The sequence below is a fragment of the Zonotrichia albicollis genome, chromosome 1 (assembly GCF_047830755.1).
Source record: "Zonotrichia albicollis isolate bZonAlb1 chromosome 1, bZonAlb1.hap1, whole genome shotgun sequence".
Lineage (NCBI taxonomy): Eukaryota > Metazoa > Chordata > Aves > Passeriformes > Passerellidae > Zonotrichia > Zonotrichia albicollis.
In genome coordinates this window covers 32926302-32941966 of record NC_133819.1, presented here as the reverse complement: position 1 = coordinate 32941966, position 15665 = coordinate 32926302, and the positions used below count along the sequence as shown (strand labels likewise).

Sequence of the window (15665 nt, the reverse complement as noted above, 5' to 3'; positions counted from 1 at the left end):
CCATCTCTATGGCCTGCTTGCAGTGAGTGGAGCTGAACTAAAAAATTATTTACTAGAATTGTTACTACTTAGAAATAAAAAATCTGGATAGTTTATTTGTACCACTCTTTCACTGAGCTCAAATAAATTTCTGTGTAAATTATTCATTCTCTCATGTTGCTGAGGCATCCTAATTAAAACCTTCCATCTTTTAAACCTCTAAAAATACTTGAGAATCAGAGCATAGCTAAAGCTTTTTTTAATCATGGGGTGTTTAATTTGTATTTAATTAAATTCAAATAGATAGTTGCTAGCTTGCACTAACCAGAATCTAAATGTAAAACTGGAGGCAGAACTGTCTGGATCAATTGAAAATAACACTACTTCCATTTTCCAGCTGGTGATGACCATCCCAAAGCAAAGTGTGTGAACTACTTGCTGTGACAAAAATCTTGCTTTACTGAAGTGGAGCAGAGAGGGCTCCTGTGATTTTTTTAGTTTTGTATTTGTTTATTTTTTGTCAGGGAAACTACTGATCTCCAGGAAAGGACCATAACAAATTGCTTGGGAGCAAGAATTTCTTTAATTACTTTGGCAGATTTGAAAGTTAATATGATTTTGAGCTCTAACCCATCAATGGAGGCACTCTGAGCTGCTACTGAGACCCACAAAAGTTCTCAGCAGCTTTGTGTTAACTCTGAGCTCTACTGCTGGAGGCAGGCCATATTTTTACATTGGGACGTCATATTGTAGTGGACTTGTATAAACAAACTTAGTGCATTAAAACTCTTTGGGTCTTCCTTGTTCTGGGCTGTCTGTAATAGTCACATTACTACTTTTTTTCTGGCTAATCTCTGAACTTGCTTTTAGATTTTTTATCCTTGTAGCTAGTCAGAGGCAGGGCAAGGTCTGACATGAAGTCACTCACTCCAAGATGGACCTTCTGATCTTCCCAAATACAGATTTGCAATTTCTGCAACTTCATGTTTAGTTTTTTCCATTTTTGAGGGCAGAAGTTCTCTTACCAGCTCTATCCAAGTTGAATCTTTGTGGTAACCCTAGTTGGATTTGTCTTCCCCTCCTGCATTTCAGAACTTGAGGACATGATGGTGGGATTGCATCATTTGAGGTGGGGAGAGGATCCCCTGTTTGGTTCTTTGCTGTTCAAGAGCTGCCCTGTTAAGCAGTCAGAGACCCTCACTTTTGGCCTGCATCTTTTTTTGTCTGACCCAGCTGTTGTGATTGATACTTTCCCATTTATTATTAATTAGGCAAAGCATTGCATGGAGTCATTCAGATTTATAACCTGTATTCCCACATCTTGCATCTCTCTGCTTCTTGGTCTCTTCCAGTTCATCTTTTCCCTATGCCACGAAGATAATGTTGCAGAAAACTTGATCCATGGAACCACTTTCCTGGTTCCCATTGTCAAGGTGTTCATTACAAGCATAAATATGAATGGATTTAAGAGCAGATGTGATGCAGAATCTTCCAAGAGTGTGGTGCTGGCATCTGTGACTCCTGGTTCCTGTCACCTGCATACATGTATGTGGGTCATATGTTTCCAGGGAAAAGGACAGCTGCAGGCATCCTCCTGTCTGTCCTGGAGGAGCTCCTGCTAAAGCCTTAACAGTTTTAATTTGTATTTATAATGAACACATTTCTCTGAGAGATGTAGATTAGATATTCAGAAGAAATTCTATTAGGGTGGTGAGGCACTGGCACAGGCTGCCCTGAGAAACTGTGTGTGTTCCAACCCTGGCAGTGTTCAGTGCCAGGCTGGATGAACCTGGTCTAGAGGAAGATGCCCCTGCCCATGGCAGGGAGGTTGGAACTGGGTGATCTTTAAGATCCCTTCAAGCCTAAGCCATTTGATTCTGTGGTTCTATGTGTACTTGTTTCCTTCATCCGGGCGTTTGGTTTGTTCCTTTTTTTTAATTGAAAACTTGGAATTAGTAAACTCCTACCTTTTGGCATTAATAATAAAATTTCTTAGTACTTGTAGTACTAATTGTTCTCAGGATAGTTTATATGTTATTATTTCCCTCGGTGCATTTCTAAAGTGTTGGTATTTGTTTGCACATTGTGTGTTTAGAAACACAGCATTAAGAAATTAGTGGCCTCTCACCTAAGGTGGTGTTAGAGTTAACACTGATCTGCTGACAACTACCTGCCCTTGTTCAGAATGCCACACACCTCTTTTGTGGTTTCCAGCTCTCTTAATATGAAAGACCTTCTGGAAAAAAAAAATCTACATAATATTTAAAAGAAAGCTGCAGTGCTACATACATAAATACTAATGCTGTAAAGTACATGAAAAGGGCATCCTGGAGTGGACTTAAGAGACAGAAGCCTCTAAAGTTATGCTAAATTGATCAAGAAGAAATACAAGATTTTTATTGCTCGTTGTCATTTCACTTTATAAAATGTGTAAAAAATTTCCATGCATCCTAGGAAGAACTGAATCTTGTTACCTCAGTTATTAAAGTTAATAAGATTTAAGTTTTGAAATAATAGGCCTGCTTACAAAGGAAAAATATGAAACATTCTCAAAGGAAGTGCTGGTTCCTTTGTATCTTTTTTCTTTTAGCAATTAGTGATATACAGGACAAATGACAATTCCCATGTGTCATAGAAAAACAGGTTTCTTAGTGGGAGATTAAAATTTTTGTTTTGTTCATTTTTTTGTTTGATGTTTTTCATGGTTTAGTTTGGTTTGTTTTTTGTTTTTGTTTTTTTATATTTAGAAAGTAGATGATGCCAAACTATGAAAGGTAAAAGAGCACATCAAAGAGGACAAAACAGGATCCTGCTTCTCTAATGAACATGTCTAGCTGTTCTGCATGAGATAAAGGATATATAGTGTGTTTGCTGTTCATTGCACCCTCATGATATTTTCCTTCAGACTTTGGTGAGCATCATGCCTGGGCCACTAAACTCTTTAGTATTTCTATTTGCCACTCCACTTGAAACCAGAGGTGACTGGGTTTGTGTTTCTTTCTCCATAGTTAAAACCAATAAATGTCACCTGGTTTAATAAAATATAATGTTTAATGTTGGCCTTGATGGATTTATGGATCTCACAGCATTATGCAGTTCATGAGGTCACAAAGAGCCAGTCTGATTCAAAGTTACACTGATGCCTTCAATGATTTGACAGAAAAGTGGTGTCTTTTGCTTGATGTGCAGACAGTTCTGTCTTAAGATCTTGATCTACTACATCCTGGCAGACTGACAGATATTTGCAGAGCTGACATTGTGCATATGAAAACTGAATCCAGGACAACAAACAGTGTGTATTTCACTAACACTTTAGCAATTGTGACTGCAGTTTTGAAAAGGAATAAGCCTCAGGGCACAGTGAAATATCTTTGTTTCAGTGAACAAAGCAAAGCTTTAAGTAGTAAGAGCAGAAAAATGAAAGACAACCAAGCTCCTTCCAAATGTTTCCCACTCAGGGATGTTATTACTAAGAGATGGGCCTTTCCAAGGCTTTTAGTACAGACTGTAAAGTGATACCATGCACCTGTTCTTTTCCTTACTGAAGATGATAAGAAGCTTGTCCCTCTCTTTTTTATTGCCTGATCATGTTTTGTGAGGTTTCTCTAGCTGAGCAGCAGTTGAGTGCGAACAGCCCCGCTCCCGGTGTGTAGTTTGAGCAGAGCGAGGACTGCACCCCGTTAGCCCTGCGGTGTGCAGCGCACCTGATCCCAGCCCAGGGTTTGATCCCAGCTCACGAGCTGCTGTTTTGTGCTCCACCCTCTCGGCAGGGAGGCTGTGGACGCCTCTTTCAGCGGGTCACAAGTTGTTTCTGGTGTCCCCCAGCTTTTGGCTGGCTGGGGAGGTGTTGAGCCCTGCCAGGAGTGGGACGGGGCCCCTGCGGGTCCCACTGCTGAGGCCTGAGCTCAGGCAGGCCCTTGGCAGGCCTCCTCCTGAAAGGGACGGGGAGAGAAAAAGAATTTTCATCCTTTAGAACCTGACTGTGGGCTAGGTTAGACCTGTTAGTTTTGATTCTCAGCCGTGATTGAAAGTTGGGTGGAAAAGGTAGTAAGACAGCTGACTAATTATGTAAAAATACTGCTATTACCGTGTGTATTTTCTGTGTCACTTGCCATCAAGACTTTTAACATGTCTATCTAGTTTATATACCCAGTAAGTTTGGGTTTTTGGTACAAGTGCAATCTATCACAGATCTCCTGGGGAGATGGAAACAGTGTCAAGAGTATGCATTTAAAATTAATCATGTCATGTGCAATATTATAGTCAGTTTCTGTGGCAGATGTGAGAAAAAGGTGGTATTTTTATATGTACTCATATTTCAGGATACTGAATGACCTGTTTCTAAATTTAAATAAGATTTTTATAATGTAAGGATTGAATTATCTTGGATATCTCTAATGCAAGGATTGACTTATTAGTGAAACAGCAAATATTTTCTTTGCTGCCAGAAGGTCTAATTAGATTGACATTGAAGCATGTTCTTTGATGTCTTGGGATGTTCTACTGGATTGTTTTTGGGGTTTTGTTTTGTGGTTTGTTTTCTGTGTCTGTGGTTTTGGAGATTTTTTGCTTTCTGTTCACTGGAACATACAGGATTTTCTTTCATCAAGTGATGAACATTATGTATGATAAGCAATCTCTTGTCAAATGCAGTATGTTTGTTGTTTGTCTAGCTTTTCCCCTTTCCCTCTCTGTCTGTCTCTCTTGATTAGACAATTAGGAGAGTTTTCTTTGAACTAAATTTTCCTCTTTTAGGTCAGTGACACAGCATGATTAAATTACTACAAAAGCCTCCTTAAGGAGACAGGCTAGATGGAACTGTTTCTTTGCATCACAGACTGCTTCCAAGTAGCATTTTCTCATGGCTGATGCAAACATCTGCTCAAGAGAAGTTGTGATTTGGGTGATCACTTATCTGATGGAAGGCAGTTCTGAAATGCTTCCTGTTATTGTTAGTCTCCCTAAGCTGTTTGAACCTTTGCTTTCAAAGATAGGTTTAATAACCTATCAGTAAGAGTTGTTTTAAACTGCTTTGTGTTTGTCTCTGCAAGTTTTCTTTAGTAAAGAGAATAGCCAGTAACAGAGCAGGATTCATGTGCTTTGGCCTTCAGTAGTGTGAATCTTACAGTAATTGAGGAACAGCAAGTACCTGCCTTGGAAAGACATCTCCCATGGTTGTATGTGGTGTATCTGTAGCCTATAAATAATTCTTTCCTATCTTGAGCCAGATAAAACACTGATATAGATTAAAGCTGGCAAACTGAACTATAACTGAAAGAGACATGAAAGCAATACCAGGAGAAGACTATTGCTTTGTTTATCCAGGCAGATGTGAGTGAATGTAATTTAATAATAGCTGCAGAGCAAAGGTTTCAGCACAAAGTCTTTGTTAATTCTGTGAAAAGTCACTCAGCATTGCTTGCAACTCTGATTTGGATTGCTCAGTTCCATGCTTGCTGTATCCACCTGACTCTCATCAGGCTTTATGTTGTTACTATTCTTCTATCCAAAAAACCTTAATTGACTACAGAATGAGATGTACACTTCCAGTCTCGCTTCTCAAAGTCTCTAGTGTTCCTTCACTGCTGAATCAGCTTTGAAGCAGCTGTTAAGGCTTTACTTTTCCTCCAGAACCATGGCAAAAATAATTGCATAATGTTGATGGTTTTTTTACTGCAGTTTTACATTTTTTTTTCTGAATTTCCCTTCTCTTCTTTTGTGAGATGTAAAAAATCTTTGATTTTTCTGTAAGCTTATTGTTTTCAGAGTTGTGAGAGATGACATGAACTGCAAGGCTGCTTTGAACCTGTGCAATTTTAAAGGTTTGAGGACAACCTGGGATGGTACTTATTAAAAAAAAGAATCGTATTCCTGTTTTACATATTATCATATGTTTACATTATCTTTAATTGTTGTAGAATGATAAGGCTCTTAGTAGCAGATGATAAGTAGAGATAAGTGCTGTTTATCATCTTATGGTGTAGTAGCTCTAACCAATATTTGATGCTCATGTATTTTTAATTCTTCAAAATGCACCTGGTGAGGTCATTTGCAGAGGCACTCTTGGCCTACTTCTGCAGCTGTTGGCTTTATAGAAAAGAATTAGGGCAATACTTAGCACTTGTGAAAATTACTGTCCTAAATTTATTTGGATTTGCCTCAGCCTCACACCTTTGAGTTGTCTTTGTTGAATAGACAAAAGTGGCCCTGTGTGCTCCAGAGAAATGTGGGAACAAATACCGTTCTGAGGCCACCCTGTGGCATGGAAAGGAGCAAATTTTAATGAATCTGAAGCAATTGTATCATGATGACCTTAAAAATCAGTTTTAGTTGCAATCTTCTCTTCATTAGCATAACACTGCATTTTATGCTTTCTTTAATGTTGTAATTGCTTTTATACCTGGTGACCTTAATTTCCACAGGTATTGCAAAATATCATTTACCCTAGAGAGGCCCAGTCACCACTGCTGTAAGCCAGTCAAGTTGGGATGCAGGATCAGTGTTTTCTCACTTTCCCAGAAGAATAAGTGAGTTATTGTTCAAGGGCAGCCACAGTTTTCTTTTTTCTCTTCTAAACTTGAAGAAAATTTTTAAAAAGGAGCACAAAATTGTTGCTGGAATACATAGCAGTTTTTGCAGAGGAGTTGGGGCCGTGATAGTTATTCACATACACTTTTTCATGCTCAAATCTGGAAGTCTCAAGGTAATAAGTTAAATTATTACCTTGGGAAACACCTATAGAATAAAGCACTTTGGAGAGAGGACATATTTTTCACTCCTGAATTCTTCAGGGCTGGTAAGAAAAGCCTTTCATCCAGCCCATGCAGTAACTCATTTGAAGGAATAAAGGAAAATGCAAAACCCCCACTTTAGAAGTAGACTGACAAAATACTTCAGGTATGCTCTGCTGGATTTACCTCACCTGTCACCTGCTCCTTCTTCAAGCACCTCTTGTTGGGTAGTGAGTCATCTTCAGCTCATTTGAATTCTGGAAACCTGCCCATCACACTCTTTTTGATTCCAGAAGGACAAATGACATTGCTGTAGGAGATCTTAAGAACTTTCTTAGTGTCTCTGACGTCAGTGTCAGCAAGTGGAGCAGTGCAGTGAAGCTGGATCCTTGTAGTCAATCACTTAGGAAGAAGACCTTACATCAGCCCCTGCATAAAACTCCTCAGCACTAGCTCTAGTCTGGTGTTGTACTTTGAGCACTGGATGCAGTCCTGGAGCACAGTTAATCCAAAAGGGATTTGGCTTCCATGTTCCAAGACTGCCCTGCAGTGCAGACCTTGTTATTACAGGAGATTTGCAGAGGAAGCCCCCTTTTGCTCTGTCCTAAAACATTGGTGTAGCCAAACCTTGAGTTCATTTAGACTCTACACCAGAAATGTGATGATAGAAAGATTCCTATGATTACATGGCTTTTCTCTGTGCTGAAGTCCAAGAGACCTCTAGGGGTTTTTTTGGGTTATTTGAGACTTCTAGGACTTTGCAACTATTGTGCTGTGTGTTCAAACAAGCAAAGGACATTGTATATTTTAAATTTAGTGTGTCCTGGAGATATAGCCAGTGCTTTTTGCTGCAAAAGTTTCCAGTGCTTTTTGCTGCAAATCAGAGTCTGTTTCTTGCCATGAGCTCTGCTAATCACTGCCAAAATGCCAGATAATCACCAGTGAAAGCTAGAGGGGCTCATTCTGAACAAGAGCAGTGAAGAGAACAGGGATTTATCTGAGCAAAGTGTGTTTGCTCAGAAGCAGAACACTTGCTGCCTGGTTTTAAGGGGGTGTCTGAACAATGTTTGCAGGAAGAGTGTTTCTGTTCTTGTAAATACAGATGTTACTATTAAACTGTTTTGCTGAATGCATCTTGCAAGTAAGGAAGAAAGTTATCCTTTATATTTACACCATAGTGAAAGACCTGAGATGCTTCTATTCTAACCTGCTTTAAAAAGAAAATGGAGATAAATCTAAACCTGTTAAAAATATTTGTTCTTAATGAAATGCCACATAAAATTATCTTCCAGATGGAAAGTGACCATGCCTTCTCCAAAATGCACTGCTCCTAACCTCAGTCATAACTTCAGTCTCAATTTGCGTTGGGCCCAAATCACAGACACCTTGCTTGCCATTGCTGTTCTGGGGTTTATTTTGGCCTTCATTGTGCTCACTGTCTGATGGTTCCTGGAATATTTACCAAGCTGACTCATCTTCACTCTTGGAAGAACCCCAGGAGAGTTGATTTCTCACCTCACTTGTGGAGGTTGGCGCTGTAGAACAGATTTGTTCTGGAGGTTACAGAGTATTTCTTACTAGGTAAAGTAAATGCCATGAGGAGAGATTGTGTTTCAGGTGAAAAGAGGGCATGTTGATTGAGATGTTACAGCAAACTATATTGCCAGAAGGCCCTGTAGGTTGGAAAAGGTTTCTGTTCAGAAGATGGATGCTTCAGACTACAGCTGCAGGGAGAGAGGTTTTCTGCTGCAGAGTGCCGTCTTCATCTTGAATATAGCACCTGGTTTTAATCTTGTGTTCTGGATGGTTTTTCTTATCTGTGGCTTTTGATGTATTTTTGTTTTGTTTTTAAGGAAAATGAATTCTTAAGATGCACAAAATATTTTACTAGGGATCTGACATTACTGCTTCTCTTAGAATAGAATTTAAGGCTTTTCAAGGAAAAAATGAATGGCAAACTTCAATAATCAGTGATCCCAGCTCAGGACTGTTGTGACAGTGCAAGTGAGGGAACTGTGAAGTAGTGCCTCCCTGTTTCAGCAATGAAATCTCTCTGTGGAAACTTCCTTACCTTTATCACTGATTGTTCTTGGACTCTTCCTAATTGTGAATTCTTTGTGTGAAGCAATAAGATTTGAGGTGTTACACAATTTATATTGCCACCTCAAGTTTTGGAAAGCATCACTCTATTGTAGTGTCCTCTGTTTGTTTGTGTTTTGGGTTTTTGTGTTTTTTTAAAAAGTATTCAGTTACCATGACAGCTTTTACCCACGCTGGAACTCTGTTACTGGGAGTTCCTGGCATGGCTTGTATTTGCATGTGCTGCGGGGAGCACTGTTATTAAACAGACTGTTAATTATTCTTCCAGTCACTTGCTGAGACAACTGATGTGACAGTAGATAGAGCTTTCTGATTCCAGGTAAAAGTGCCCATGCACAGCTCTAGGCAGCTAAGTTTTCATGCTCACTACTTTTAGGAATTACTCTTTTATGTAGAGAGGGTTTTTTCCTTATAACATGAATCCATGCTTGGTTGTTTAAATTATCAAGGAACAGAGAAAAAGAGACATTTATTTAATTACACCATCATTTTTGGTGGCATTTTATTGGATGTTTGCCTCTTACTTTGGATCTATTTTGGGCCATTTCATATAGATATTTATGACTTTCTTTGTGGGTTTTTATTAATTTTTAAAATTAATTTATATCTCTAAAAAGATGCTTGATACTGTACTTTGTCCTCTGATTAAATAGCAATAATTAAAATGTTTTTAGGATTCAAAATTTATATCATTCCTTTTTGAGACTTTCAAATTTATCTTAAAGTGGTTGTTCAATTTATTTCTTATAAAATACAGTTATGTGCTCAGCTTGTGTTAACCAAAGGCTTTATTATAATTCATGCTAGAATGTGGCAGCAAGACACAGCATCTGATAATCTGTTGTGTTTTTTTTTCTTTTCCCTTTTAGGAGTTTTCATGGGGTACAGATCATGCCACTGGACTGCATTTGGATAAAGGATGAGTTTGGTGTTTCATTGAGGAGTCTTCCAACACATTTTCCAAATTACCTTTTAATGGTGTTCTAAGTGAGCTTATGTGACACAAACAATATTGGATCATGAGTGAAGAAAAAAACTTTGGTGCGTCCCAGAAGATGTTGTCTCCTTCAAGAAGTACCAGCAGCTGCTCCTCCAAACAGGGAAGTCGACAGGTACTTTGTCACCAAGCTGAAAGCATTGCTAAGATTGGCTGTTACTTTTTTTCTTAGATATCTGCAAATCTCTCAAACCTTGTTTTCCTGTTGCTTGCTTGTTTTATTTCATCACTTCTTTGCTTTCCTCTCTCTCTTATCTTTTTTTTTTTTTTTTTTTTTGTTGGTAGCAGCATCTTGTTTTGAGTCAAATGCATTAAACACACATTACTGAATAGCAGGCATGTGTAAAACTGGGATGCTTACAGTGAATTTTGATTTCTATCTTATTGTATGTATGGTGTCTTTATAGTGAAATAGAGGTGCTGTAGCATCTTGGTCTCAGTGGTTTGATCCTGAAATACCAAATCTTTTCTGTTAGGCACTATTTTTGTGGTAGAAAATTGTGTAACTGCTCTGTTTATTTCAAGTTTCCAAGGAAAGGTGTGCATGGATGTGTGAAAGATAATTCATTTTTCATGAACCTGACCCAGGGCTTCTTTGAATGCCCATTTGTGCTGGTTTTTGCTGTAGAGCTGCAGATAGCAAAATGAGCATTTGTGTAACACGATGCTTCTGCGTGCCAAATGTGAAGGTTGCCTTGTTTCCTGCTAAGAAGTTGCTTCTGTTTTCTGTAAACCTCTCAATTTCAAAAGACCTGTCTACAAGTGTTTGCACCTGACAGGTGAGGCTGCTGAAGACAGCTTTGTTTGTGGGCAAGAAATGCTGACCTGCAGCTGCACTGAGAATTAAACTTAAATGTGCTCAATCCATGTTTGCAAAGTCATGAGCGAAGTGCTCAGCATAAACTTTTATCTGTACAAGTGCTGGCTTAGTGGAGCTCTTGGAAGCTGCCTCAGGCAGATATTTTAATTGGAATTGAGCATCCCAATCCCCCAAAAGCTTTGGAGCCCTCAGCTGTGTTTTGAAACAGCAGCTGCTCTTCTAGGACTTCTGGCCCTGCTCATGCAGTTGGCAAGGCAGACAAATGTCTAAACCATTTATGACTTTTGAAGTGCTGCACTTGTGAGAAATGCTGTGCATTTCTGAAATACTGAACAATAGAATCCTTGCTCTCAGGATGTCTTTTTTGTTTTCCTGCAATACCATTTTTTATATCCTCCATATGAGATTACCTTTGAAAAGTATAATTTAAAAGATTTGGTATTGTCTGTTCAACAGTTTGTGTCTATCAGGTGTTATCATTTATTATGTAAATAATTGGATTTAAATGAGTATGACTAAGTTCACTGGTGTGTAGTACAGCCAATGTAAGGAACCATAATAATGCCATTTATTTGCCCTTTCCATCTGTATATTAGTTTAAATGACAATGCTTTAGGTGTTCCATTAAGACAACAGCAACCATCTAAAGTTGTATGAAATGGTTAAGAATCCCCTAATCAAAAAAGGACCACATGTACAATAACCTTCAGGAGCTTTTGTTCATTTGTTTGGATTTGTTTTGGTGTTTGCTTCAAAATCCTGGTAGAATAGTGGGATGTAACACTGTTACTGATACTTTTTAATTAAAACTATCCTGAAAGTTTAAATGATGTTGCTAGGTGCTGTGCAGGTTAGGGAGTGACATGCAATGATTTGATATTCTTTTCTTTATATTCCAGCTCCATGGAGGGCTTCTTATTCCTCCTTCAAACACTTGCATCCCTTGTGCTCATGGCTTGTGGGTTAGTGACAGATCTTCCTGAGGGGTGCTTCTCTCTGTGCTGCTGCTCTGATGCAGTACTTCTTTGAATCTGATTAAGTAGAAATAAGGTCTGACCATTGGGAGGGGAACAAGAGTTGGAGCAGGATAAAATTTGCCCAGAAAAATAGCAGGATTGAATTCTGAGCCTCTCTGAATTTCCTGCATGCAGACTTTATTGCTGGTGTATGCCAGCACCAAATAGGTGATCTGAGGCTGGGATGTGGAGGCACAGTAGTGCCAGGCTGCTGTGTCTGCTAAAGTTTAGTTCCATGTTGGAGGACTGTTTGTGGGATTCCTGTCATGCAGAAAATGAGCCACTATGCTAGAAAGGAGTTGACTTAAGCAGGCTGCAGGACTTTGAGGGATCCACTCCTCCCTTTGCTACATTTGGTGCCCATTTCCAGCCTGATTTGGTACACTGCTGTGTGAACTGAACAGGTGAACACTTAATCCTCTTCCACTAAATTCACCTTCACTTTGAAGCCTCGTGGAAAGTTGGAGGCTACTGCCACTTCCCACCTCTTTGCTTTTCTATTCCCCTCTCCTTCAGTTACGGAAAGGGATCTCTTCCACAGAGACACAACTCAAATTCAGTTTTGTGAGGAAAGAAAACTGATGTTGACCTTCCTTAAATTTAAATTGACCTATGATCAAAAGAAGGTATGTTTTGCTAGTTATTTTTCAATCTAATATGTTAACAAACTTTTAAAATATATCCATGAAAAAGCTTTGTGACAGGAGAACTGTTTTAAAAAACCTCATGTTCCATAAAAGAAAATTAAATCATTTCTGCCAATTTTATGAACTGTAACAAATGCCTAAGTTGCAGCTGATGCCAACCCTTATCCTCCACAAAGTAGGTTTCTATTTTTGGGGGTTTAAAATATTTGGTACAACTGACTGCATTTTGCACTGAAAGAGAGTGTGACACAGTCATCTGTTTCCTTCAGGGAGCTGCAACTGCAAGCATCAGCCTGAGAGCCATTCAGAATCATTACTTCATATTTTCCCCTGAAATAATTTGCCTTAAGGAGCAGTATGGTGCAGAATGTTGCAGAAAATGAGAAGGCTTTTATTATATTAAACAAAGAAAATGAATACATTTACCTAATAATGGACTTATCTCTGAAGACCAAAGTCTATGGGTTTTTTCCTCAGCCATAGACTGAGTATGCACCAAGGAATGTGTACAGGGGAACTTTTCAGTGCCTATCTGAAATGAGCACCTCTAGACCTGAGAAAAGCAAAGATTTTGTTCCTCCCTTAGCCTCAAGTGAAATTTCTTCCTGGGCAGCAAATACAGTGTTGATAATTTTGTGTAGATTTGGGCCCAGATAATGATGCAAAAATCTTTTGTAGCATCATAATCTTAAAACACAGCCAATCTAGACAGGAGACTTATGCTAGAATTGTTAATGCCATTCATCTGGGAGTTTTGGGGGTTTTTTGGGGGGGTGTCATTTTTTTTTTTTCAAGTTAGTGCCCTGTTTTGGGCTATCTCTTTCAGTTCCCTATTGTGGTATAAGAATAAGCAAAAGGGAGTATAATCTGAATGCTTTCAGGAAATCCTTTGTCTCCAGTTTGCTCCTCTGCTATTTCAGAGGGATGAGTAGAGATGATAATCGACCAGCCTGATTCATTTGCCTTCATTTTAGAGAGTAAGCAGTTTTCTTTCACTTCTGCAGCTGCTCCCAGGAATAGCCAGCTGACGCTTTTTCCTCATTCAGTGAGGTGTGTCAAATCTCTCACAAAACAAAAAACCTGGTTAAGATCTGTAGGGTCTGGTGGAAAACCAAAACCAGTCACAGCAGCAGTGTTTTTGAAAAATATGAGAGTTTGTTCAGGTGGGAAAGGTTGGATTCATCTGGAAGGATGTATATGGAAGAGGACCAGGTTCTGTCAATGCATCATGCCACCTTGCATCTATCCAGCAGGTCCCCAAACTGTTAATTCTGTGAGATTTTAAGAGGATCCATTTCTAATTCAACTCAGCCACCTTTATGTACAGCTGACAATTGAAGTGTGAGGTTCCCAGGGTGGAGAGGTGAGTAGCAGACTTGCCTTCTACCTGAGATTTGGCAGGGTGTCAAGCCTGCTTGAGGGGAAGCAGTGCTTCCACTTCAGATTTTCTTCCCATTTTCACACTTTTTATTTGAGAAGGCACACTCTAGGACACATTGCTCACCTGGAGAGCTGTGATAAAGATTACTTTCCTGCAGGGATGTGAGACACCTTGTGTCTGGACTACAGGAGACGTCCGGGCAAAATCGGAGTTTTGATGCAGGGAACGTTGTATTCTGTACTAAAAAGAATTAAAGAGCATTGTATTCTGATCAGAACTATTAACACTGTGTTTATTCCAGATGAGTGTAATTGGCTGAGCTATTTCTCAGCTGATTCTTTTCACCTCACACATCCAGTATCATGGGTCTGTCTCATTTCAGGAGTCCCTTTCTTTCTAAGCTTATCCTTACAGAAAGATGAGGCTCTGTGGTGACTCATTGCAGCCTTTTTGAGTACTTCATGGAGCATATAAAAAAGACTGAGAAGGATTTTTTACATAGTGATTGGACAGGGGGGAATGGTCTTAAACTGAAAGAAGGGAGATTTAGATTAGCTGTTAGGAGATTTTTTATTGTGAAGGTTGAGACCACTGAAGGCTGCTCAGAGAAGCTGTGATGTCCCAGCCCTGGAAGTGTTCAGTGCCAGGTTGGATGGGGCTCTGAGCAATCTGATCTAGAGGAAACCGTCTCTGCCCATGGCAGAGGGATTGGAACTAGCTGATCTTGTAAGGTCCCTTCCAAACCAAGATGATATATGATACTGTAAATCTTCCTTGACTGAGATGAAATTTCTGCTTGTCTCCTTCAATCAATGATGTATTCTGTTTATGCTTAACCAAACTTGATCCCAAAACTGGAGAAAGTTCTTTGGTTAGGTACAACACTGGAATATTGAAAAAGATACACTGTTCACTACTACCAGATTCATTCTCAGTGGAAAAATTACATGCTTGGGTACTGCAGTTTAATATATTTTAGCATGACAAGAGAAATAGCTTGCTTGGTATTTGGGCAAAGCAGCTTTAAGTTCTTCTGGATACTTTCAAGAAGAAAGAAACAAAGCCATTAACACAACATTTTTCTTATCCTCACAGCTGTAGCTGTTAGTTCTTAATTAGAATTTTATGACAAAATGTGTTCCCTCATAAAAACTTTGGTCAGGACAACTGCACTTCTGATTTGTGTTGAGGTAGTACCACATCACTAGATGGTCTGGGGGGTGTTGGCTGGCAGGAGCTGCCCAGCCCCACATTCCCACTGCTTGTGGCTCATTGTGTGGTGAGTGCTGGCAGGCTAAACTCCAAGCAGGAAAGCAGAGCAGCTTACCAGTTTGGTCTATTAAATGAGGCACAAGGAAAACAACAGAAATAACAGAGTGCCACCAATAGTGTGGTGGAATTATTAGATGCTTTTTCAAAATTGACTTGCTTGTAATGCCTTATTACATAAGTAATGAGCATATTACCTGATGTAATTTTTTCCGAGTTTATAGAGATTAATTTTAAGGATCCTGAAAATGTGTAAATGAGGACAGCTAGCACATTTGCTGATTTTTTTGGGTTTTTTTTTTTTTATTTTTCTTTTTAAGTTTTTTTTTTTTAAGCCGGCCAAGGTATTTTTGGGAATAATTCACTATGTATCTTACAGGGAGCGCCATGAGTACTTATATATCTAGAATAGTTCTCTTCTCCCTAATGTGCTTCATATTCTCTTCTCCCTAATGTGCTTCATACTTGTCCTTTTCTGTTATCATACTCTATGTATTAAAGTATTCTTTATCTTTTTGAAATATAAGGGGATGGTACTAACACGCACCATTTCCTGTCAGTTATTTATAATGCTACATCTGCCAAGTCCTGGCAATAAATAATTCATGAGATCTCTCATCAGAAACCTTGAAACTCATGTTACATTGTCATTTGTAGTTGTTCCATAAATAAAAGCTATAAAAATACTGTGAGATTTAGACTCTTCTGGTTTGTTGCTGTAGGGT

At 39.0% G+C, this 15665-nt stretch overlaps 1 protein-coding gene across 9 annotated transcripts in view; it reads left to right on the top strand.

The window, feature by feature from the left end:
- OSBPL3 (oxysterol binding protein like 3) overlaps positions 1 to 15665 on the top strand; it is an 84664-nt gene that overhangs the window by 30590 nt on the left and 38409 nt on the right. For 8 of the 9 annotated variants that reach the window (XM_074537516.1, XM_074537509.1, XM_074537513.1 and 5 more), the window contains one exon: positions 9680 to 9922. In XM_074537516.1, coding sequence (XP_074393617.1) covers positions 9830 to 9922 — 93 coding nt within the window. In that variant the 5' untranslated portion in view covers positions 9680 to 9829. Of the gene's footprint in view, positions 1 to 8998; positions 9130 to 9679; positions 9923 to 15665 lie in introns of those variants that run through there. The other variant, XM_026799112.2, reaches the window with a different exon arrangement.